Below are 26042 nucleotides of genomic sequence, written 5' to 3'. Positions count from 1 at the left end.
ACACCAATACCACTGCTATCATTGAAATCAACATCACCACCGTCACCACCACCATCATCACCCTTATTGTTAACACCAATATGCCCATCATCGCCAAGACGATTGCCACCAAGATCATCACTGCCATAACGATGACTATTCTTAATAACACCACCATCATCACCATCATTACCACCAACTTCACCTTCATCAATACCAACATCACCACCATCATCAACATCATCATCACCACCATCATCAACATCATCATCAACATCACCACCATCATCATCATCATCACCACAATTACCACCAACATCCACACCATGATTGACATAATCATCACCATCATCCCCACCAACATCCCCACCATGATCATCATCATCACCATCATTACCACCAACATCACCTTCATCAATACCAATATCACCACCATTATCAACATCATCACCACTACCATCATCACCATCATCAACATCATCATCAGCACAATCATCCATCAACATCATCACCATCATCAATACCAACATCACCACCATTATCAACATCATCATCACTACCATCATCAGCATCATCACCATCATCAGCATCATCATCACCACCATCAACATCATCACCACCACAATTACCACCAACATCCCACCATCACCACCACGATCATCATCACCACCATCATAACCACCAACATCCCCACCACGATCATCATCATCAACATCGTCATCCTGTCAATCACCGGCCACCACCATCCCTGTTCAGGACACATGCAAATAATCTTCTAAATGCACCTCCTCCTCCTCTGCCTCCACTTTAAAAACAACGATTTCTGTTTGTCCACTGGCTCTCAGATTTGAGTGGACATCAGAGCCCTGCAGGGCTAATTACAATATAGTTGGTCAGACTTGGTTTGGGATTTCTGATTTGGTAAGTCTGGAATGGAAATAGAACCTTGCATTTCTCCCAAATCCCTGGGTCCTGCTGATATGGCTGGCCCAGGGACTATGCTTTGAGAACCACTGGATTGCATCATGAACCAACGGCTTTGAACGCTACCAAATATCCCAGGATACTGTAGAAAAGGACTCCATGTTTACTGCAGCGGCTAAACACCATCCACACTGTCCAGGTGGCCATACTCCAACTCTTCCACAACACGCGGGAAGCCCTTGCCTCCACGCAAACTCAGTGTGCAATGATTCACCCTTCAAGTATGGGAGGGGGGAACTGTGAATGAAAAGGGAAAGCCAGGGACATTTTACAGGCAAGCATCATCCACCGAGTGAATCAATTCATTTCGAGTCACTGAAGCAGGAGGCGGCAGAGACGTGAGGGTGGAACCTGGTTCCCAACGTGTGTGATCAGAGCTCACTGGGGGCACGTCAAGACATCGAGGCTGCAGATTGATTTGGCAGATGACAGGAGCAACGTTTGCAGGGAATGACACCCCTCAGTTCCAATGCATTTGGCACACCTCTGTGCCAGCGCCAGAGCCATGGCAGGAGCCCTGATGGCTTACATGTTGGGTTGCCAAGCTCAAGGGCCCATTCAAAACCAGCATCTGCTCCTCAGGAGAAAGAGGGGCTTTCTACTCCCATAGCAAGTGACAGTCTCGGGAACCCACATGGGCAGTGTTCTACCCTGTCCTGTAGGGTCGCTGTGAGTTGGCATCAACTCAGTGGCAGGGAGTCCAGAGCCTTAGGTGGCACCTGAGGGTGTCAAACGGAGCCAGTGGTGTTTAGGCCACCAGGCCTTTCTTCTGAGGCACCTGAGAGTGGACTTGAACTTCCAGCCTTTCAGATAGAAGCCAAAGGCGCTAGCAATTGGCCCCACCCAGGGACTCTGAGGGGTCCAAGTCAATATGCATGTAATGGATGTACATGCAAGGACCAGAGACAGATCAAACTGTGGGTCGTGACCCCTTTGGAGGTCGAATGACCCTTTCATGGGGTCACCCGATTCATAACAGTAGCAAAAATACAGTTATGAAGTAGCAATGAAAGTAATTTTATGGTTGGGGGAGTCACCACAACATGAGGAACGGTATGAAAGGGTCGTGGCATTAGGAAGGTTGAAAACCACTGCTATGGTGCCACCAGCCACCCAGACAAACAAAAGTCCTGCCAAGGCACAGGCCCACAGCCAAACCCCGAGTGGGAGGAGCAGGCACCCACAGAGCATGAGGAGACTGCGGTTCCCTCCCAAGCACCACTCCGGGTGGGTCTCTTCCCAGGGGAATCAGAACCTTAATAACACAAGGCTGGAGGCCTTTTCTGAAATCCTCTGGTCTGAAACATTTGCAAACCCTAAGACCCGGGGTTCAAGTCCAGGCCTGGCATGCCCGCTGAGCGAAGCACGGAGGCACCTTGGTGGGGACCTTCAGCATGGGGGAGGGGAGAGCAGATCTTTGGGTCTAGCGTGTGTTTTTTTCGTGAGACGTCCGGCCCATGCATATCAACGGTGCCCAAGACCACAGCAGAAGCTGATTCTAAACGAAAGACCACTGCCCCAATACACACTCGGCTGCTGGCTGGAAGGTCAGCGGTTCAAAATCGCCCAGAGGTGCCACTCTATAAAGGCCTGGTGACCTGTTTCTGGAAAGCCAGCCACAGAGCTCAGCTCCACTCTGACACCTGGGCTCGGGTCCACAATGACAGATATCTCTCTGCTGCATGAGGTCCATGAATGCCAATGAGAAGTAAGCATGATGTTGCAAATTTTCCAAGTCAAGCGTATAGACCTGGGGGTGCTTAATATCAAAACTGGAATGAGCCGGGAAGGGACCCCGGCTTGTGGGTGCCACAAGGAACCCCAGGACCCAGGCCAGGCGTGAACTGTTACCTCTCCCCAGGAGAGCAGGCCTGGTGGGGTTCCCGGTAGATGGCAAACAGCCTTCGTGCGGCGGCTCCAAACGCCCCCCTGAGACACCTCCCAGCAGGTGGGTGCTGCTCCTGACGACAGGGCGCCTTACCTGGAACGGAGTCTGGCTGTTGTAGTTTTTCAGTTCCTTGTCTCCGCCTCGAAACAGCAGCACTCGTGCACAGCTGTCCTGCGGGCCAAAGTGGAGACCAGATGTCAAGCCAACAGCACAGGTACACCCTCCGGGAAGGGTTCAGAAGCTGCTCAGAAATCCAGCGCAGAACCATGGAACCAGGGTGGAACTGCCCCTGTGGGTTTCCCAGACTGCTACCCCTTACGGGAGCAGGACACCTTTGCCCTTTCTCCCACGAAGCGGCTGGTGGAGTCGAACTGCTAACCTTGTGGTTGACAGCCCCACGAGGGAACCACGACACCACCAGGGCTTCAGCCACACAAGAGACAGGTCTCTGGGGGTAACGGTGACACGGGGGCGGGGGGAACACACGCAGCTGACCACGGACAAAGTGGGGGAGGGTTAGGACTGCAAGAGGAAGGGGAGCAGGAGAGCTGGGTGGGAAGCGGGGTGAGGGAGGGCACCTTGCGGGGCAACAATGAAAGGCCTGAAATAACATGTGCACGAGCGACTGAACAGACAACCAGTCTGCTGTACCCCTCACTCAGCTGTGAAGTTTAAAATGCTCAGAAATAAATGGATAAAGTCTATAGAGAGCAAGAAGGAGCCCTGGTAGCATAGTGGTTGCGTGTGGAGTTGCTAACTGCAAGGACATCAGTTCAGATCCACTAGCCGCTCCGAGGGACAAAGAGGAGGCTGCTCCCGTAGAGGGTGACAGAAACCCACAGGGGCCATACTACCCTGCCCTATAGGATTGACTCGATGGCAATGAGTCTTCTGGTCGGCCACGTGGAAGCCCACAACTTCACAAGGACCAAGCAAGCGCACCGTGAGGCTGCCGCTCCCCCCAGGAAGCAGCCAGAGCAGAAAGGCAGCGTGTGATCAGTGACAGGCCATCTGTGAACCAGGAAGATGGCAGGGAGTTCTGAAACAGCGCCCCCTGTCTGTGCTGTGTCTCTTCTTCTGTGAGTGGAACGCAGGACACGTAGATCCGGACTGACAAATGCCCCGGAGTCCGGCAGGGAAGGGGAGGGGAGGGGTGTGGGGGAATGGGGAGCTCACCCCTCGAGTCTGAGAGCATGTCTGCAATGCACTGTGGTGGGGACTACACTGATCTCCTTCATGCGGCTGAACAGTGAGAGTGCGTGCCATGTGTAGTCGATGCCCATAAAAAGGGGTGTTTTTTTTGGGGGGGGATGCACACACACACACATACACACAGGTTCTGAAATGAGAGAGGAGGCATGCCTTCCAGAACAAAGCTGCTTCGATGGTGTGTGCAGACGCCGTGTGGGCTGGTGCACGGAAATGGTGCACTGACAACGCTTCGTCGGGAAAACAATTGGCGATAAAAAAAGCTTTCTGAGGACGCAACGACACAACCGTTCATTCGACATCAAACCCGCCACGAGGCCAAGACAGTTCTGTGGGCGCGAGCCTGCCCTGCAAGTTCACGGGCAAAGGGGGTCTAGAGGGGAGCAGGTTTACGAAGCCCCGCCGGAATAGTCTTCATCCAGGTGGGTGTGGGAGAGTGGACCGTGCTGGGTACTGATGAACGGACACAGGGGACCCACCCGAGAGTAGGCAGGAGGGAGGAAAGATGAACTGAGTTCCACTTGGGTTTGAACAAGTGCACATTTCCATCGCTACTGAAAGAGCTTGGCGTCCAGCTCACAGACACACAGACGCGCGCTGGGGAGGTACGCGGCCCACTACGCCTCTGTCAGTTTGTCACACTGCAGTGGCCCGTACTGCTAGGAGCGGCACCGCTGGTCTTTCAAGTGCCAGAAGGGTCACCCACGTGAACAGGTTTCAGCAGGGCTTCCGGACGAGGAACAGACAACAGAGAAGAAATACCGCCCACTTCACAGGAGTCGGCCATGAAAATCTTACAGGTAGCATCGAAATGCTGTCAGATATATTTTTAAAAAAACAAACACAGAAGAGCTGCCTTCTCAAAGCAGAGTTGATCATAGTGACATGGGCGGAGAAAGGCTTCAGGACCTTCCTGTGCCATTGGGGCATGACCCCTAAATGAGAAGAAACCGTTGCAAACGCTGCCATCCACTAACAGCAGGGCGTGCGCAGCGGCTGCAGGCATAGCAGCAGGTGTAACAGGGCCGGGCAGGGCTCCCTTCTTTTGCACATAGAGGGTCGCGGTGAGTCGGAACCGACCCAAGGACACCAAATAATGACCACAGGATGGAAATGGAACTAGGGCGAGCACAAGAAGGTCTTGAAAACCCCTGCGTAAAGGTTTCCGTGCCAGTGACATCGTCTACTGTCAACTTGAGCAAAGGGGTGGAGTCTAGCCTGTCAATCAGGTTATAGCCAATGAGGCTTCCGTGTGGACCTGGCTTCTCCTGAGGATTCTGGAAACTCCTGTCTTCCTCCCTGGAGGCGGGACACGCACTGTCTCTCTGCTTCATCTTCCTGTTGACAAGCCACATGGAGCCACGCTGATTCCAGCCAGAGCCCTGGAGCTAGAGGAGCCACGTGGACACCCACGTCAGTGCTGAGATGCTTCTACTGCCACTGGATCCACAAGACTTTCTACCCACAGGACCGTGATCTTCCTGAATTCAGCGTCATTGCATGTGTTACGTGAGTCTGAAGAAGAGCTTACAGACTGGTATTGGACATATGGGCTACTATCGGACTCATGGACTTGATCTGGACTGGGCTGGGGTGTTTGCTGAATATCCAATGGCTCTTGCATAGAAAGCTCTTTCTAACACACACAGGAGTGTCTCTGGGTTTGTTTCTCGAGACCACCCGGACTGGCACAGCCCGTGTGGTTAAGAAGCAGGCATCGGTCACTCCTTGCGTCCTTGCTGTCTCTATGTAACAGATCCTGATGGGCACTTAGGGCAGCCTGGTGGTGCCGTGGGGGAGGCCTTGGGCTGCCAACCACAAGGGCAGCATTCGAAGCCACCAGCCACTCCCAGGGAGGAAAATGAGGCTTTCAACCCCATAAAGGGCTAACAGTCTTGGAAACGCACCGGGGCAGTGCTTTGCCCGCCCCCTAGGGTCGCTGGATGTCAGTGAGGGGCTTGAGGGGCTCTTGGGCTTACTTATTTCTGACTGGGCACTGGCTATAGCAGCTGCCACTCCAGGTGCGGAGGACAGGCAGTAGGGAATGGAACAGAAAGGGGCTCCCCCCCTCCCACAAGGCTTGCCTTCCAACGGGGAGGGCTCCCGGGACCGTGTAGGCTTCCTGTGTGATGCACCCTCGCCTTTGTCTTCATCTTTGGGCTGGTGGTGGCAATCAGCATGGTGACCCCACACACAGTGGGACAAAACCCTGCTCAGTCCTGTGCCCTCTTCCCGGAGCATCTCAGACCAGATTGTTGCGGTCCACTGGGTCTTGGTTGGCTGTAAGCTGATTGGCAGGCCTTTCTCCCTAGTCTGCCTTAGTCTGCAACCCCACCCACCCCGAAACCTGATCAGCATCACAGCTGCTGACACAACTGCCCACGGACAGGCAGGTGGTGGCCGTGTGCAAGGTGCACTCACAAAGGCCAGATGGACGGCCGCCAGGTCAAGTGTCAAGGAGCCTCTCTGTAGAGAATGGGCAGGGAACCTTTGTTCTGCCAAGAGCCATTCAGGTATCTATGACCTAGGCCACAGGCCACACGGGCCCAGTATGTTCTGCGATGGCCGGAACTGCTTCTCTTTGGTGAGGGTGTGTGGTGGTGCCTGGGGTGTGGTGGGTCTTATACAACCGACCAAGGAGAGTTGGTGGTGTAGTGGTCCCGAGTGGATTGCTAACCACCAGGTCAGTAGTTCAAAGCCACCAGTCGCCCCGTGGGAGAAAGAGAGGGCTTTCTACTCCTGGAAAGAGTTACCATCTCAGAAATCCACAGGGACAGTGCTTCCCTGCCCTGTAGAATCAACTTGATGGCAGTGGGCTCAATTCGGGGTTTGGACACTGCCCAGTGGGGAGAGATGAGCCTCCCACTCCTGTGAGTGAGTGAGTGCAACCTCAGGAACTCCCAGGAGCAGTTCTTCTCTGTCCTGCAGGCTCCCGGTGAGTCGGAACCGACTGGGAGGCAGTGAGTTTGGTCTGGGGTCTGCACGGCCCACAGCCCGGACACTCCCCACCCCTGATCTCGGGCTTCCGGGCTCTGCAGGTGAGGAGTGAGCAGAACGCTGGTTTGCTGAAAACGAGGCCTCCGTCTGGGAAGATTGTGATTTTGCCTGGGCTAGGGGGGTTCGCAGAATGCTCTGGGGGGCATCCCCCCCCTTTTGAGCCCATGGAAGTCATGCTAGTCACCCCTACCCTGGGGAAGGGGACAGGCTGCACTATTGTCTGATGTACTTCCACCCCAGAGATGAGTCCACTCTGTTTGACTGTTCATTGAACCTATTTGCTGCTGAGCTGCTAGGGGGTGAGTGGGGCCCCCTGCCCCCCAAAATATGCACTGGGATCCTTCTCACTGTCCTCTCGAACAGAACACTTCTTAGTTTTGAGTGTGGTGAGACTTCTCAGGGACTCGGGGGAGGCGGGGATCAGGAGGGACTGTCCTGGAAGAGGACAGTGGGCTTGGGAAAATGGGGGGTCGTTAAAAAGGAGGAAGACCAACAGGACAGGGTAGAACTTCCCCCGTGAGTTTTCTGAGACTACCTCTTGATGGGTAGAAAGACTTGTCTTTTTCCCTTGCAGCGGCTGGTGGTTTTGAACTGCTGGCCTTGCGGTGAGCAGCCTAACGACACCACCAGGGCTTCTTGATTTCAGACGCCGAGCCCCCAGAATGCCCCTTAGAAGCAAGAGTGGTGACTTTGTCATGCTCAGTGAAACAGAGAGCCCCCGAAGACGAGGCAGGCCCTCGGGCAGATAGATGGACACGGACACGGTGGCTGCAACCACAGGCTCAGACATCAGCAAGGGCTGTGAGGAGGACGCAGGCTGTGTGGGGTGGGGGTAGGGGCATTTCTTTCCCTAGAACCGCAAACTGCTCGGCCTTTCTTCCAAGGTGCCTCTGGGTGGATTGAACCCCAGTCTTTCAGCCAAGAGCCAACACATCAATCAGGGGCGCCGCTCAGAAACTCCTGTGTTTGGGGGGTGGGAGGGAGCCCCCTCAAAATGCATGTGGAAACATCGAATGAAAAGATAATGTTCCCCACACTTCCCTCAGCCCCTCTCATCACCCAGAATACAGAAGGCCAATGTGTTTTGGTCTCTCCTAAGAAAAACCAGCCACATCTGAATTTGCATTTGAATGGAGGTGCTGGAGAGGACTGGGGAAAGGAGGGGGACTACTCCCTGGGGCTGCAGCCCTGGGCTGGGGTCAGGAACCACGGTGAGGACAGCTCAGGGCTGGGCGGGTTCCTCTATGTTGGGCTCGGGGTCACCCAACAACAAAAACACGCCACCCACTTTTCCAAAGACAACCAAGTATCCACAGTCACTTCAAGTAATAGAGAAAACATGCTCTCCTAGTGTTCTGGCTCTCTGATGTTTTCATGATAGAATAAGCTGGAAATCTACTGGGGAAACTAAGGGCTGTTGTTCCCATCCAAGGCAGTAATTAAGAAGCAGCTGCTGCTGCAGATGTTGTGTCTGTCACAACCACGCCTCGTGGTCTGGGCTTTTGTAATGCCATCGAGCGGTCCTCCTCGGTTCTGCCTGGTCTCCGTCTTCCGACGTCAAATGTCGTCCAGCCAGCACTCCACGAAGGAGTCCCTGAAGTCCAGCTGAAAGGCCACCCGAGCCCACCAGGGTGAGGCTGCTGCCCCTGTGCTGGGGACAAGGGAAACCAGGAGAGGTGATGGCCGATGTCTCCGAGGGAAGGTCTGGGCCAAGTGTGGAGGATTCCAGGAGGCAAAACAGGAAGGGTGTCAAAATGGGCTGGCCTGGGAGGCATGATTGACAGAGGGACATCTGGGACGGGTCTTGAAGGATGAATAGGAGTTTTTCCAGGGCAAAGAATCCAGGGGCATTTAAAAAACTCAAAAAGAAGTGGGAACTTGAGAGAGCCTGGTTGTGGACTGGGGGAGCAGGGAAGGGTGCTGGGGAAGGATAGGGGCTCGAGATCTCCCCCCTGGAGGTCATGGTGAGTCAACAGAGCAGAGTCCTGGTTGGAGTTGAAATGATACTAAGGAGAGACAGACAATGGGCCGGGTGTGCTGAGCCAGGTGCCCTCGAGCAGAGACGCACCTCCTCAACCTCCTGCAGTCAGGAGTGCCCCCCCCCCACAATTGCCCCATTGTGCTTGGCATTGGGTCCACCCCCCACCCCACTCACACGTAAGATCCTCAATGTCAGAGGGAGAGAAATGAAGGCGAGGGGGGTAAGCAGGAGCTGTGGTGACCACACTCACCTCTTGATGGCCAGGGACTTTCCTGAACCACCCCCCTTCCCCCACACACACACATACACACACACATCCTGGGCCCCTTCCTGAGGGTCAGGTGCATGTTCTTCCTCCGTGGACCCTCACCCTCAGGGCCAGAGCCCTCCTGCAGCTCGGGGCACATGGGCACAGAGCGCTGCTCCACCTCCCACATGGGGTCCACACATCCCTCAGTGCTACTCAAACATCCCGCCCCAGACCCCCTGCTTTCTCACCCTGTCTGACGCCAGCCAAACCCCAACCCCCTGCCCATGAGTGGATTCCGACTCCTGGCGGCCCTACAGAACAGGGTCCCTGAGACTCACTCTTTACAGGAGCAGATAGCCTCATCTTTCTCCAGGGGTTCGAACTGCTGGTCTTGCCAACAGCAGCCCGATGCCCAAGCCACCACACTCCCAGGGCTTTGGCTGGCATGACCATAACAACCCCATGCAGGGTTCCCCCAGGACTGTCCATCTCTACCAGGGAAGCCAGCGCTGAGCCTGCGGCACCACCAGGAGATTTCCTCGAGCTCCACCGCGTACCTCGCAGCACCCAAGTGCCCTGGGGTTGTGTCTGGGGGTGTTGGAACCCCTGGGGATTCATGCCGTGGAGAGTCACCCCCAGAGGCACCTTGGAAGCAAGGCCTGGCAACCCACTCTCGAAAGGTTCCAGCCTCAAGTGTGCACCCCATGGGGGTGGGGGTAGGGGTGCTGACTGCTTCATCCTCAGAGGATGGACTCCATGACTGCAGCTGACGACATCAAGGCTTCCTTGAACACCCTGTGGATGGAGGCAGCCGCTCCAACCTCTCCATACCCAGACACAATGGCAGGGAGTGGCCTCAAGTAAGTGGGCAGCGTCTGTGCCCTGTACCACGGAGGGTGGGCACATGCTCTCTGAGAAGCCTTGTTTTGTCCGGCCCTGCATCTCTTCCAGACAGAGGAGGCAGCGAGAAGGGAGGTTGAGGGGCCCCTGGTACCTACTCAGCCCCCTCTCCAGAGGCCAAGCTTTTTCTTTCTAAAGAGTGTAGCGCACCCTCACCTGAGAATTCAGGTGAACATCACCTGACAGGACCCTTCCAGGCCTTGGAGTGTGGGGAGCACGGGGTGGGGACTCTCACCTGGTTATAGAGCGCACAGATGTGCAGGGCGGTGTTCCCTGAGGCATTCTGGGCCCCCATGTCCGCCCCGTAGAAGAGCAGGTGTTCCAGGTGCTGCACATGTCCGTACCGGCAAGCCTGGAAGAGAGCGGCCAGATGGTGAGCTGGGCAGGCACCACACACCAGAGATATGCCCAGGGCCACATGCACACGCACCACGGGCAGCCTGCCCTGCAGCCAGGTCTGGCAAGAGCCCAAATACACAGCCCCCACTGTGGCTAACACTGTGCCCCCTTTCCCCCCAAGATATTAATATCCTCAGTCAGGGGCTACAGTTGAGGCCTTGCCTGGGGAGAAGGGAGGGGAGGGGTCATAACCAGCCCAGCTAACAGAAGAACACGTGGAGTCGGGGGTCCTTGCTCTCACCCTCTAGGAATAATGTCCTCATAAACCAGGGATACACATGGAGGGACAGACAGACTGATGGCTAAGGTAGACACAGCTCTGGCCACAAAAGCTCCAAGGACAGCTGCTGCCCCAGGGAGCTGGGGAGAGGTGGCGCCAAGGAATCTCCCTGGTCCATAGCCCGGTCTAGCCCCAGCCCTAGACAGTGAGCCCAGAACACCCGCTTGTAAAGGTTCACCTTGTGGGGCCATGTGGCAGCAGCCCAGGAGCCCAAGGACACCCCGTAGTTGCTGCCAGACCCCTGGCTGGGCCTGCGGAGCAGGAGCTTCCTGGGAGTCTGGAGGCCCGTGTGTGGCTGCCATGCAGGGGCTCTGGGAACTCCAAGTACCTTCATTCAGCTCAGGGGGCGAGGAGTCTGGAGAGGACCCCAGGGCTCCCCTCAACCCTAATTCAGTATCCCGCCCATGAAAGGGCCCCTCGCCCTGGTCTCACTATCTAATGTCCACCTGCATGGACTTGGGTCTAAAGACAGTCAGGTGAGACCCTTGGGCCCTTGGTTCATGTCCAGGAATGATGAGAACTATCTGTCTCTCAGCTGGGAACATCCCTTGTGTCTCCCAAGCCAAGCCCATCACGGGGGGGGGGGGTGTCTGCAGACAGCAGGGGAGGGTCTATCATTGGGGGTCCCTTCTCTAAACCTCTCTGGTTGGTGACCACTGGGCTTAGGGGCAGGCAGCTCTGGGTCCAAGGCAAGGGTCTTCCATGATTAAAGCTGTCACACACACACCCAACCTATGTCCCTAACTGTGGGCCGGTGTGACACCACCTTCTTAGCATGCTTAGGAGGTTCCCATGGGCTAGCGGCCCCACTCACCAGGGAGAATCGGCCAGCACCCAGGATGATGGGTTCCCCCATTGGTGGGAAGACCTACTGCCCCCTACAATCAGGCCACTCCAGGCAGGGTCCCCGGAGGGAGGAGGGCAGGTCTGTCTTGGCACATGGGCAACTGCTAGTTAAGAGGACCCAGCTGGGAGAGCCAGCCAGAGCAGGGCATTTCTGGCCCTCAAGGTTCTAATTACCTACAAGGTAGAGGGCCCCACCTCGCCAAGGCACAGTGAGGACACAGGGACAGGAAGACTCTTGAACTCGGGAGGGGAGGAGCCTGAGAAAAACAGGGGCTGCAAGGACCACGTCTCCTGGAGAAGACGCTCCTGCACACACAGAGCAGGTCGGAGGGAGCGCCGCAGTGCTGTTCCCCCCACCAGCCTCACACTTTCTAGGGTTTCCCACTCTCCCAGGTCCAGGGAGCCCCCAGCCCACCCCACGCCTGAAGGGCCCACTGGACTTGAGTCATCACCATATTCCACCCTCACCAAGGCCCAGTGTGGGAACACCAAGTGACAAAAATGGGCCCATGAAGACCCAGGATGGGGAGGTTTTCTGGGACTCCCTGCGGCCACTGACACTGAAAGAGAGAGATGTGGGCAGGGGAAGAGAAAGCAGACCAGAAAGACGCCCAGACAGAGACCTAAAGAGAGATGGGTGAAGACACAGACAGAGAAAAAAAGAGACAAATAAGAGAGACACAGAGGCAGAGAGACCGTCAATGGTACAGAGAGAGACTGAGAGAAATAGACAAAAAGCACAGAGAGACATTCAGAAGGACAGAGGAAAAGACAAACAGAGAGAGAGAGAGAGAGAGAGAGAGAGAGAGAGAGAGAGAGAGAGAGAGAGAGAGAGAGAGAGAGAGAGAGAGAGAGAAAGACTAAGAGAGAAAGAGAGAATCTTTGATCCAGCTCAAAAAATTATGTCTAAACTCAAATTATCTCTAAGCCACAACTATCCCCGGGTGAGTCGGAAACAAGATGGGACTTTGGGGGAGGGGGTTATTTCGCCTGAAATCAGCTCAAGTTGAGATTTTTAATAACCCTTATAAGAGAAGGGGCCCAGGCTAATTATCTCTCCTTGGGGGGCTCCTGCCGGCAGAGCTTAATTTAATCGCCTTGTCCTCTGAACGGAGTGGGCCGCATTGCCACAGAGCCACTGAAAGATTAATCCAGACCAGTGACTCCCTCCCCCCGGTAACGTGGCTTTAGCAGGTTTTAATCCCACCCAGGGGACGGCCTCACTCCCCGCTCACCAAGGGTCAACACAGACCGGAGTTAACAGATTACACAGAGCACCGACTCGGAGCAGATGGTTTGTGGATGGAGGGACTCAGGGGCCTGTCCCCCTTCCTTTCTTCTTTCTCCCCCCTCGTGGATGAAACTAACAGAGCCAGGGAATATGGAGAAGGGCTTCACACAAAACCACGAAGACTACCCAGGATTCCACCATCTCCAGTCTGTACCATTAGCATGTGTATGCAAAGGATCACATTCCCTCTGCTCCCCTCTTACAAGCAGTCCCTGGTGGTCAGCTTGCAGAGGGTTACTGAGGAGGAGGAAGAGGAGGGCAGAGGGCCAGATGGGGGGAGGGGGACAAGGCAAGGATGAGAGGGATCTAAGCAAGATGGTTGTCAGATGGGGGCAGGAGACCCCCATCTGGGCACACGGGAGACCGAACAAACCAGCAAGCAGAGGAGGGGGAGCAGGCAGCTTCTCACTGTCAGGAAGCAAGGCAGAAGCTGAACTCACGGCCATCGGGTCGATGTCAACTCACAGCAACCTCACAGAACAGGGTAGAACTGCCCTGGTGAGTTTCTGAGACTGGTACATCCTATGGGTTCAGGAAGCCTCAACTTTCTCCCTCAGAGCTGCTGGTGGTTTTAAACTGCTGGCCTTGTGATCCACAGCAAAATGTACCGGGGAAGTGATGTTCTAACTATGGCATGGGTGGGGCGTGGGGGGTGGAATACATTCTGCAGCCTTGGACGGGAGCTGAGGGATTGGTATGAACTTGTGAGTTTCAATACACAGATAGAAAAACAAAACCAGCGTAGGCATCGATGAATGCACACCGATGTAAATGCAACCCTAATGCTAGCGACTGAGGGGCCTGGGGGCAACCGCCCAATAGCAGTGAGCACTGCTAGCTCCCAGTTCATGGCTTCTAAATACCGTTCCGAGAGCCAGGCTCCTTGGAGAACTGGCTGGTTCCGGGACCGAGATGCACAAAGAACAAGCTGACCTGGCAGTAGTTTATGATGCCAACAGGCGAGGGCATGCTCCCCACAAGATGGCAGCACCCAAAGGTCAGAGGCCTACCAGCCACCCTGATGGTCTGCTTCCATGGTGAACTGCATGCTGGGAGCCTCCTCTAAGGAAGTCGTCCCACGCCATCCCACGGGGCCGCTGTGAGTTGGAGGTGTCAGGGGAACAAAATCACATCAGTGGCGCACGGCGAGAGAGGAAAGTTCCTAAAACGGGTTGTGGTAAAGACGGCACCACTCTTCTCGATAAGGCTCAACTACTGAATCGTATGATACGAGGACGACAGTCCAACAAAACTGTTGCAAACCAAGCAAGCATAGCAACAGTGGGAAAGAGGTGGGAAACATAAACAGTGATGTTCCTGACCTAACAAGAAGGACATGCAAAAAAAGGTAGAAGGGTTCCCACTGGCCAGAACCAGAAGGGAAGTAACAGCATTGCCTATTGGTTACCATAGAAATCAGCGGGTCCCTGTCTCCCTAAGTAAACGAGCACATCAACACATGAGGAGGAAACCGTCCCAGCCATTAATAGAAAAGCAGCCCTGGGATTTAGCAGCCTTCTCCTACAAGCGAATGCAAATGAACGGCAGAGCTAGCAGGGGTGGATGAGAGCAAGGACACCCACAGGCGACTGTGAATTACAAAGGGACAAAGACTAGGTGGGCAAGTTGAGCAGAGTCCAGCGGCCCACGTGGTCAGAGTGCACCTCCCCGAGAACAGGATGAGCGGTCACCCCGTCACCACCACATGGGGGTGCACAATGAACGGCGAGGAGACGTCACCACGTGGATGATTTTCCTGGCCCAAATGCATATGCTGGGGCTCCCCGGGAGGCAAGACGGAGCGGCCCCGGATGGAGAGACATCCCTAGGAGAAGACAGACCAGCGGCCTCCAGGAAGGGGAGGGGGTGTCACGGGGATCGTGGGAAGCCTGAGGAACCCTCCCAGAATACAGAGGTGACCTTTCAGGAAAAGGGACGGCCCCAGACCATACAGGGGCCTTGGCGGTGCTTTGAACCCATCGGGCACAACAGAGGAGAAAGACGTGGCCGCGCAAGCCCGATGGGAGGGCTCGCCACTACCTCTCGCTCTGAGTCTGAAATACCTCGATGGCAGCAGATGTGATTTTGGTCCCCAGGTGCGTGGGAGCCCTGGGGAAGCAGCGGCTAAGTATGAGGCCGCTCTCTGAAAGGTCTCCCTGGTGGACACAGGCCGTCCGCTCCCACCAAGACCCTTGCTGGTGGCGGTGGGTGCTGTGCAGTTTGTTCTGGTTCCCAGGATCCCGCGTACCAAAGAGAGAGTCACCCCCAACCCCGTGCCATCCTTCCCTTCGTTGCTCCATAGGAGCACCTTCCGGCAGCCATGGCGTCCATCCATCTCGGGGGGCGGGGAGTCTCCCTCTGCTCCACTGCTTTACCAACACGACGTCCTCCTCCGAGGACTGGCCCCCCGACAACACACCCAACGTCCCAGAGGCGGGCTCTCGCCACTCATTTCTAAGGAGCATCTTGGCGGTACCTCTTCGAGGCAGGTGTGTGTGTGTTCTATGGCCATCCGCGGTGCTTTGAATACGCTCTGCCAACACGGTGCCTCGCACGCGCCAAGTCTCCTGTGGGCTCTTGCTTCATGCCCAATCATCACACGCGCCTGAGGCGATGGAACAGGCTGTGGTGCGGCTCAGGCACATCTCCGTCCTCGCTGCCACCGCCGCGGTGCAGGGCCCTCGTTCTCCAAGGCTGGAGAGGCCTCGCCAGCACAAGGGGCCAAGGCAGCGTGCGTCCCTGGGATTTCTTAACTGACGCTTCCATAAGTGTAGACTGCACATCCAAGAAAAGTGAAATCTTGATGACTTCAAGCTTTCCCGCTGTCCCCTGTCACTGTCTCCTGTCGCTGTCCCCTGTCGCTGTCTCCTGGTCCCGTTGCAAGAAGCTGGCCTCTCTTCGCTTTGGGTTGCAATCCGCGGCCCTGATGGCCAAACTCTGATCGTCGCCAGCAAGTGCCTCAAGTCCTCCTCACTGTCGGCGAGCCAGGGTCTAGCATCTGCACCACACACACGTGGTTAATGGACTCTCCTCCCATCAAGATGCCAGGACCTTCTCTGACCGTGCCAGCTTCTCTGAGGAGCTGCTCTGTGTGCTCCCTGAACAAGAATGAACGGCGAGAAGATACAGCCCCGACACACGCCTGGCCTGGTTCTGAACCACTCGGCCATGCCTCGTTCTGTTAGGGCGGTGGTCTCTTGACCCATGCCCAGTTTTCACGTGGGCAGAACGAAGGATGCTGGCACCCTCCGTAGCCTCAAGGTCCCCTCCCCCCCCAGGTTGTCCTGGCCACACAGGGGGATGCCTGAGCAGAGCCAACACAATGCACGCCGACACCTTCCTGACACCCTCTGCTTTCCGCCAGGAGCCGGCTGCCGTCAGCAGTGACAGTCCTTGTTCAGTAACCTCTGCTGACTGTGACTCCACTTCTGGCAGCTCCTGCAGGATAGACTGCTGCAACTGTTTCTTTAAAACCATCTCCTGCAGAAATTTACTTGCGTGTGAGGTGAAAGATGCTTTCCCACAAATCCCACATTCCCTTGCTTGGAATGGCTGCGGATAGGCCTCTCTTCCAGTCAGTTGTCCGAGCGGCTAGCTCTTGTCCAATCTCCCAGATTTCTTGGCCCACACAAGTGGATGCTCTTCATTAGCTGCGGCAACCTTTCCCTTGATGTCCCATCAGTTCCTGGAGCTTGCTTTTGGCTCCATGCCTGAGGTTTCAAAGCCATCCGTTCTGAATCATAGACGACCTTGAGATGCTGGACACAGATCGATTCTTTTTGGGCCCTGTGAGGGTATGTTCCTGGCAAAGCCTTGGGATGGTCCTGCACGTTCAATATTTGGTCATAGAATTCTTCAAGGTCATAGCTGGAGGCGTGGCGGCTCCCTTCATTTCTTTCTGGCTGAGATGCGCTGGGCAAGGCCCTCCTGTCTGGCTTTCTGCTCCCAGGCCTTTGCACGCTTCCAAAGGCTCGTCTTTGTCTACTGGGGCTGCTCTTGGAAGTTCTCGGACTGCATCATTTCATCCAGTTGCTTCAGCTTCTCTGGGTTCAAGAGCAAGTTTCAGGGTCTCTTCTGACCTTGACCTTGGTCTGCTCTTTCTTATCTTTTACATGACCTTTTGCTTTGTTCATGTACAATGTCCTTGATGCCAGCCTGCAGTGGGTTAGGCCTGTCATCACTAGTGTCCCGAGTGTGAAGTGTGCGTCTGTGATGCTCTCTGAATTCAGGCGGGATATCCTCAAGGTCGTATTTTGGCTCTCGAGGACGTGGTTTAGTCTTTTTCTAGCTTTAACTTGAACTGAGCAGTGGATGGCCAGTTCATCGGTCAGCCCTTGTCTTATCTGGGCTGATGCGATTGACATTCCCCTTCATCTTCTCCCACAGACACGGTCAGTTTGATCTCTGTGCAGTCCATCTGGGGAAGTCGAGTCTGGCATGTAGGGATTGTTTTGTTGGGTGCCAGCGAGTCGGCACTGACCTACAGTGACCGATGCGCAACAGAAGGGAACCCTGCTCTGTCTTCGCCATTGTTCCCAGGCCTGAGCCCATGGCTGCAGCCACGGTGTCCAGCCATCTCCGTGAGGGCCTTCCTCTCTTTCGTTGACCCTCCACTTTACCAAGCATGGTGTCCTTCTCCGGAATCTCTCTCGACAACATGTCCAAAATAGGTAAGCTGACCTCTCGCCTCTAGGGAGCTCTCTGGCTGTACTTGCTCAAAGCAGATCCATTTGTCCTGTGGGCAGTCCGTGGCACGTTCAATATCCCGTGTCAGCACCATGAGCCAAAGGCCTGGATTCCCTCCGGTCTTCCTTACTGGGTGCCCAGCTTCACATGTATGCGGGGGGAGGGGCGCGGGAGGACTGGAAGCACCATAGTTTGAGTCTGCACACTCCAGTACCGTCACCATGATGCCGCTGAAAACCTGTATCTGCAATGACGGTGCCGCCACGCTCACCAATTCTGTCACACGATCTCCAGCTTCATCTCTATCACCATTTCCAACTACCCTTCTTCCTCTTTGTCTAACTTTCACGTTCCAGCCGTCGGCACTATCCGTGCACCAGAAAAGTTTGTAGGCGTCTTCCACTGCTGTGACTTGTCTGTCCAGTTGAACAGCAGTTGTATTAACTGGACCCCTTCACGGCGGCGGTGCTTGGTGATTTCGAGTCGGTGCCGAACCGTAGTGACCCAATGTGTCACAGAGCAAAGCTCTGCCTGATCCTGCGCCATTGGCAGACTTGTTCTTGTGCTGGAGCGCACTGGTGCAGCCCCTATGTGTGTCAGTCTGTCTTGTCGAAAGTCTAACTTTTTTCGCTGCCCCTCTACTTTACCAAACAGGATGCCTTTCTGGACTGGTCTTTCCTGCCTCCTGACAACATGCCTAAAGCTTCTGAGATGAAACCTCGGCATTCTCGCTTCTAAGGACATCTCCCCCACGCCCCCCACGCCCCAAGCCACGCTTCCCCAAGACAGAGTTGATTGCTCTTCTGGCAGTTCACAGTCCCTTCAATAGTCTTCTCCAGCACCGTCATTCCAACGCCTCATGCCCTGGTTGTTACATACTGGGCTGCTAACCGTAATGTCAGCAGTTCGATACCACTTAGCCACCCTGCAGGAGAAAGACGAGACTTTCTACTCCCATAAAGAGCGACAGTCTCAGAAAACCACAGGGCCAGTTCTACCCTGTCCTGTAAGGTCACTGTGAATCGTGATGCACTTACCATCCTTCCTTGTAGACAGATCGCTATGAACCTATCCCGGACCAGGCTGTACAACAAACCAACCTCCTCTGGGATAGTAACTGTTTCCCTGGGATGTTTTCGGGAATGTACACAGGGATCCCCCCCATACGTACTCTTTTTGAGGTCTCCTTGTGAGGCCTGGCATGTGCATTTAGAACGCCTCCCCCGGGGTTCAGGGTTCACAGCAGTTACCATACCCTGGGCCTTCCCTCTGCCAAGGGCATAGCTTGGCCTCCTGAGACCAAACTCCCTGGCTGCCAGCAAGCAGATTCCGACTCCAAGATTAGGAAGCGTGCACTCCTTCCTGTAAGCATTTCACTGCCATCTGCTGGACAGTCTTAGGACGTCCCTCTGCTGGAGGGGACAGGGCTGATGCTGTAGAAGTGGCCTCGCATGGGCTCCTGAGTTCTGGGCAACAAACTGTCGAACCTTCGGGGGTGAGGCACCCCCAAAGTGGGCATCCAGCTGGCCTGACCCCTGGACTGGCGGTTGGCATCTGAGGTGAAGGCAGTCTTGTGGGGACTATGCCCCTCACCTGTGAAGTCCCCGTACACACATGCAAAATGAACGAAAACCTCACTCTTTCCCCCTAAACCGGACCCAGGTCTGCCTTGGCTCCGGGGTATTTCCTGTTTTTGTCTTCACACTCCTTGTGGGAGTCGTGGGTGTCCACGCATGTGGATGACCTTTTGTCAGTGGTTCGAACCCATCCACTGCTCCGCAGGAGAAGGGTGAAGCTGTCTGCTCCCGTAACGAGTGAGTCTCGGAAACCCACAGGGGCAGTTCTATCCAAGCCCTGACCTCCCTGGGTGCAAGGACGAGGGGCTCCCACCTGCAGGTGGGCCCGGGCGGGAGTGAGAGCCGTGTACCTGGTGGATTTCGTGCCAGCCGTTCTCGTCCCTGCAGCAGACCGTGGCATGTTCGTGGAGCAGAAGCTCACAGCAGTAGGGGTCTCCTCCAACAATGGCCGTGTGGTACAGCGGGGTCAGGCCGTAGCTGTCCTTGTAATCTGGCGATGCCCCAAGTTCTAAAAGGGTCTAGAGGAAAAAAACACATAAGAGTGGGAATCTGGGATGGATGAGATTCCCTCCCCCAAAATGTGTGTGTTGAATCCTAAGCTTTTTGGCATCCTTCTTGTCTAGAACTGAACCTGCCCCCAGGAGTCAGCCTACAGCCCAGTGACAGACAGGCCCGCCAGGTAAATGGTCACACCTGGGAGGACGGTGTGAGCACCCCGGCACCACCTAGCTCAGGAGACAAAAGGGCAGTCCCTACTCCAGATGAAGCCCAAAGCCCCGAGGCAGGAGGGATGGGAAAGGAAGAGACTGAAGGAGGCAGAGGACCGGGGGGAGGGGGCAAGGCCATCCCACCCAGGTCACAAAAACAAATGGGCATCAGTTGTTGGACTTGATGACCTCTGTGAGCTTTCTCCAAAGGGGAAAGACAGGAGTGAGGAGGGGAGAGGGGAGAATAAGAGGGGAAGGAATGGAGGGATGGAGGGAAGGATGCTAAGGAGGGAAAGTCACAGCAGGCAGACAGACCCTGACCTGAGCACCTGTCCGCATGGCCCTGTTTGGAATGGGGGTGCTCCCTGGCCTCGTCGAAAGGTCAGACCAGAGTAAGAGTAAAGCAAACAAACAGACAGAAAGCTCTCGGCCATGGAGCGGATGCCGACTCAGCGATCCTATAGGACGGGGTGGAACTGCCCCTGTGGGTGTCCGAGACTGTCGCTCTTTACAGGAGCAGAAAGCACAGGCTGCCCCAAGTCATGACTTCCCAGTGCTCGGACAGCACCTTCAGAATTAAGGAGTCCTCAGGAGGTCTGGGGAGGAGCCCCAGTGGTGGAGTGGTTACCTGGTGGTCTGTGAGCCGCATGACTGGCAGTTCAAAACCACCCGCAGCCTGCAGAGAGAAGTTAGTTTCGTAAACCCACGGGGGGCGCTATGAGTTGGTCCTGACTCCATGGCAGGGAGTTTGGCTTTGTCTAAGGAGGTCTGAGAGCATAGTGGGGCTGACACTCTGGCCTCTTCATCTCAAAACCAGCAGTTTGAGACCACCCTCTGCTTCGAGGGAGAAAGGCGGAGCTTTCTACGCCCATCGAAAGACGCCCAGGGGCAGTGCCACCCTGCCCTACAGGGTGGCCATACAGGGTGGCCATGGGCTGTAATGGACTGATGGTGGTGAGTTTGGGTTTGGGGGAGCTTTACAGGGGCTGAGGGTTACTCGGCGGACTGTGCACTGCAAGGTTGGTGATTCGAGGCCCCGGGCCTGCCTGGTCCCATCAACATCTCCAGCCGGGGGTGCTGCGAGTCAGAGTCCACTGGGTGGCAGCAGGTTTGGTTTGAGGTTAACTTTAAACAGGGAGCCCTGGTGGCTTCGCAGGTTTTGTACTGAGCTGCTAACCACCATCAGTGGTTCAAATCATCCAGCTGCTCCTCAGAAGAAGCACAAGGCTGTCTGCTCCCATAGAGATTTACAGCCTCGCAAACTCTATGGGGCAGTTCCTGTCGGGTCCTTACGACTTGGAATGGATGTGGCAGCAGTGGGTTTGCTCAGCCATGACGGCCAAAGGCTGCAGGTTCGCATCCACCTAGAGGCACCTCAGAAAAGACGCGGGCATCTTATGACACAACAACCAACAACTAGCCATCGAGGCTCCTGGGGAGGATGTTGAGCACATCATCAGAGCGGCTGGCTTATGGAGGAGAGCGCAGCATCCGGCTTGGAGGAAGGTTTATTAAAGCGCACGATCTGCAGGCTGCAAGTGAGGAGGACGGGAAGCCCTTGGTCAGTAAAGATCAAGGACCGAAGCCTTCAGTATGACTACTAGCTCCATTTCAGGAGACCTCCAAATCCACACGACGGGACCACGGTGAGAAATGGAGGAAAGATTTCAGTTGCCAGGACTGCATCTGCCTTAGGTCTACAGTCGATGCTCATGGAAGCAGCAGTCAAGAGCTCGAAAGATGCGTTGCATGAGGTCCATCTGCTGCACAAGACCTCTTCAGAGTGTGGAAAAAGCAAGGATGCTCCTTGGGGGTCAAGGTGCACCTGGCCCAAGCCATGGTATTTAAATCACCTCGTAGACACGTGAAAGCTGAATACGGGAGACGGAAGATGAATCAACTGACGTCTCTGAATGATGGTGTTGGCGAGAACAGTACAAGTGTACCGTGGACGTCCCAGGGAACCACAGGGCTGTCTTGGAAGAAGGGCAGCCAGAGTGCCCTCAGCGTGGGGGCAGGCGATGAATCAGGCACACATCAGTCCTCGAAGCAGACTCGTGGCCTCCTCGCTTGTCCATGCTTTGGAGAGGTCTGGGCAGCAGATGGGCGTCCCAGTGCGAGGCATCCTTTGATCTCTTGACTGCTGTCTCCGTGAGCGCAGATGCAGATCCAAGCGCGATGAAACCTTCTCTCCATTGACCATGTCATTGCTGGCCCAGTTGGATATACTTCCCCCAAATCAGCATCCACTCCCCTCAAAACCAGCCGTCCATGGCCTGTGCCCTGTAGGGACACAGTTCTACTCTGATACCCCATGCGTGGGTTGAAGCCCTGGTAACACGCCACAATCCAAACTCACTGCCGCCGGGCTCACTCCGACTCCCAGCCACGCTGCAGGACAGGGTGGACCGACCGGCCCGTGTGGGTCTCTGCGATGGTAGCTCTCTACAGGAGCAGAAAGCCTCATCTCTCTCCAGAGGGGCAGCGGTAGCTTCCAACTGCTGACCTTGCAGTTAGTAGCCCAAGGTGTGACTACTACATGGCCGGGGCTCTTCCCCTGCTCTCTAGTGCATGAGAAATGATGTACCGCCCAGAGCTGCCATGACCTGGGTGACCTTGGAAGACATCATGCCGAGTGAGCTAACTCCTCTTAACTCACTGCCATCGGGTCCATTCTGACTCAGAGAAACCCTGTAGTGCTGCCCCTAATGGTTTCCCAGACTGTACCTCGGGACAGGAGTAGAAAGCCCCATCTTTCTCCCACAGAGCTGCTTGTGGTTTTGAACTGCTGACCTTGCAGTTCACAGTCCATTGTGTAATCTACACCACCGAGGCTGCTGAGTGAGATAATCAGAAGGACAAGGACATGGTCGTGTGAATCACCGGGGCAGGCAGACACAGAGAGACCCTGGACATCAGTGGGTGTTGGGCAGGGAGGCGAGTGGGGGCTCTCGTTTGGGGTGCTGAAAGGATTTGGAAATGGGTCATGTGGACGTCTGCACAACACAGTGACTGTCGAAAATGCCCGGGCTGTTCACTAGAAGTGGTTGGCATCTCAACCAGCCTTACTGCCAGCCAGAGACACTGCCATCTGGACTGTGCAGGATCAAGCTCGACGCCTGGCCAGTGACCTCCCTGCAGACGAGACGTGACCTGAATTTGCTCTGGGTGTGCCTATCTCTCTCACACGTTCCATGACAGAAATTTCTTCCCTGGCGCTTTTCCGGTTGATGGGGGGTCTTTTGCTTTTACGCATTATTTGTATTTTTCTCTTTACACTATGATGATTTTATCCTGACCACCTTAGTGGGACTGTGTGTGTTATTGTTTTCTGTTGGGTCTCCCAGCTGTGAAGCACGGGGGAGTGGGTACCGAATGATAATAACTGATACCAGGGGCTAGAGGGGATGCAGGAGTGGGGTGAGAGGGAAGGAAAGGGGTGGGGTGGGGAGTAACAATGAAGGTGGGAGGGGTCGTGAGCACCAGAATGGAGTGTGACTGCATCACTCATTCATTTCAAAGGTGATTCAACCATGGGGCGTGGGGAGTGTTCTAATACCGAGGTGGTGATGGTTTGACACTTCTCCTTGATGTGACTGAGCCATTGAATTGTGTGATCTGTAAAGTATGTGCCAATAAACCTGTAAAAACATGGTAAACACGGCCCATCTTTCATTGTTTGTCTGGAAGCGCAGCGTGATGTTTTTGAAAAACCACACAGACACACAGTGCTGGGCAGACAAGCCCACGGCTGAGGGCAGTGTCAGAAGAAGCAGAGGTTTGTGACACCCCCCACCCCGAGGACTGGATGCGCCACCCTCTCAGCAGCCCCAGTCAGGCTGGGTCTCTGGGCTTGAGACAGTTAAGGTTTATTGTGCCAACCTGGCTGATAAACACATGTGGGATTCACTGAAGGGCAGAGAGATAAATGGCTTGGTGACCCTCGCCTTTCTAGTTCTCGGGTCTCTTGCTCTCTGATGGTCGGACCAGGGTGCAGCTGCCTTAGCCAGCTCCCTGTTTCAGCTGGCAAGGCTCACTTCCTGCGAGACATCCCTGAGGAGAAGTCACATGGACCTACCCCGATGCAGCCCTGGGTGCTGGAGAAGCCGTGCCAGTGCTGAGATGCTTACATGCTCACTGATTCGGCTTTCCTCCTGCAGTTGGCGTCATTGCGTGTGTTTTGTGAGATGGAGGAGGACTTTGTAGATTGGTGTCGGATATATGGGTTAATGTTGGACTTGTGGACTTGGGCAGCACTGATTTGGGATGCTTTCTGAATGTACACTTTAAATAAAATGCTCTCTTATACACATATGAGTTTCTGTGGATTTGTTTCTCTAGTCTACCCAGACTCACACAGGGCTCCTCCCCTGGCTGGACTCAGATTTCAACACTAGCCTCATTGGTTGGGAGTTCAAACCCTTGGACTGAAACAGAGAGGAAGGTGATTCTGCTGATGGTGTGTTCTAAATATGACACAAGGAGAGGGGCCAGAAAGAGAGCTTGGCGCTCAACAGCTGCGGTGGGAACGGGAACGCAGGTGGGAGATGGGACTGAGCCCAGGTAAGGCAGACTCTGGCTTCACCTTAAGGGCCAGTTGGTTCCTGGTGCGAGCGGCCTTGTGGAGGGCTGTCATGCCGTCTTTGGCGCGGAAATCCAGGTGCGCACCGCCATTTCTGAGGGCTTTGATGACCTCTTCGGAGTCGCCCAGCTGGGCAGCTAAGGTCAGCGGCGTCTCTGGAAAACAAGCACACACGTTCTAGAGCCGACCACTGGCCAACAGCAGCTCACACCTCCAGCGAGGAGTTGGAAGAGCAGGCAGAAATGTGGAGCAGAACTCTGAATCAGGACAAGGACCAGCTTACTCGGCCCCATAAAGACTGGTGGGAGCCAGAGCCTGGGGCCCTAAGAACCCCATCAGTCGGGGACTGAACGCACCCTCTGACCCAAAGGTACACAGGCCTATGAGGTGAGCAGTAACCCAGGGAAATAAGCACTCCTAAACACCATCAAACCGAAGAGCTCAAAGGGCCACAGCTGCCCAGAGAAGCGGCTCAGGAGGCAGCCAGAGTCGGGAGAGGAGGAGGAGTGGGAACGAGAACCCTGGAGAGGCAACGGAGAGGAAGGGTGTGTGGTAGGAGTTTGCAACCAATATCATGAAATGGTGTGTGCACGTGGTGGGATGCAGAACCAATTTGCTCTATAGATACTCCATACAGAAGGGTCACAGGGAAGAGACGAGTCAGTCAGGGTGCAATGAAGCAATGATGAAACACACAACTTTTGGCTGATTCCCTTTGGAAGCTGCGTCCACGCTGTGCCGGGCAGCGGAGGGAGGAAGCCCTAGCTCGAGCCAGCTAATAAACTCCTTTTGCCGCTTTTGCATCTCAAAAAAAAAAAAAAAGAAGAAGAAATAAACACACAACTTTCCTCTACTTCCTAAATGCGTCCTCTCCCCTTCTCCCCACTACCATGATCACAATTCTACCTTACAAATCTGGCTAGACCAGAGGATGAACACTAGTACAGATAGGAACTGGAAACACAGGGTATCCAGAACGGATGATCTCTTCAGGACCAGTGGTGAGAGTGGCAATACTGGGAGGGTGGGATGGAAAGGGGGAACTGATTACAGGGATCTACATATAATCTTCTCCATGGGGGACAGACAACAGGAAAGTAGGTGAAGGGAGACATTAGACAGTATAAGATATGACAAAATAATCATTTATAAATTATCAAGGGTTCATGAGGGAGGGAGGAGTGGAGAGGGAGGGTAAAATGAGGAGCTGATACCAAGGGCTCAAGTAGAAAGCAAATGTTTTGAGAATGATGATGGCAACAAATGTACAAATGTGCTTGACACAATGGATGTATGTATGGATTGTGATAAAAGTTGTATGAGCCTCCAATAAAATGATTTAAAAACAAAAACAAACAAACAAAAAAGTTCAAAGGAAAAGAAGAACTGGGAATTCAGAGTTGATGTTCTCACCCACTAACCAACCCGGCCAATATCCCATGCAGGGGGTTGGATTGAGTTGGTTTGTTACAGGGTCACTGAGAAT

General features: G+C 54.8%; 1 protein-coding gene across 5 annotated transcripts in view; it reads right to left on the bottom strand.

Moving 5' to 3' along the window:
* SHANK2 (SH3 and multiple ankyrin repeat domains 2) overlaps positions 1 to 26042 on the bottom strand; it is a 395141-nt gene that overhangs the window by 334348 nt on the left and 34751 nt on the right. For all 5 annotated transcript variants that reach the window (XM_075547967.1, XM_075547968.1, XM_075547969.1 and 2 more), the window contains 4 exons: positions 24560 to 24711; positions 19618 to 19785; positions 10424 to 10540; positions 2945 to 3022 (listed from right to left, as the gene is read on the bottom strand). In XM_075547967.1, the coding sequence (XP_075404082.1) occupies positions 2945 to 3022; positions 10424 to 10540; positions 19618 to 19785; positions 24560 to 24711 (515 nt within the window). The remainder of the gene's footprint in view (positions 1 to 2944; positions 3023 to 10423; positions 10541 to 19617; positions 19786 to 24559; positions 24712 to 26042) is intronic.

Source organism: Tenrec ecaudatus, chromosome 4 (assembly GCF_050624435.1).
Source record: "Tenrec ecaudatus isolate mTenEca1 chromosome 4, mTenEca1.hap1, whole genome shotgun sequence".
NCBI lineage: Eukaryota > Metazoa > Chordata > Mammalia > Afrosoricida > Tenrecidae > Tenrec > Tenrec ecaudatus.
Note: the sequence above shows the minus strand (reverse complement) of the source record. Positions and strands in the feature narration are given on the sequence as shown.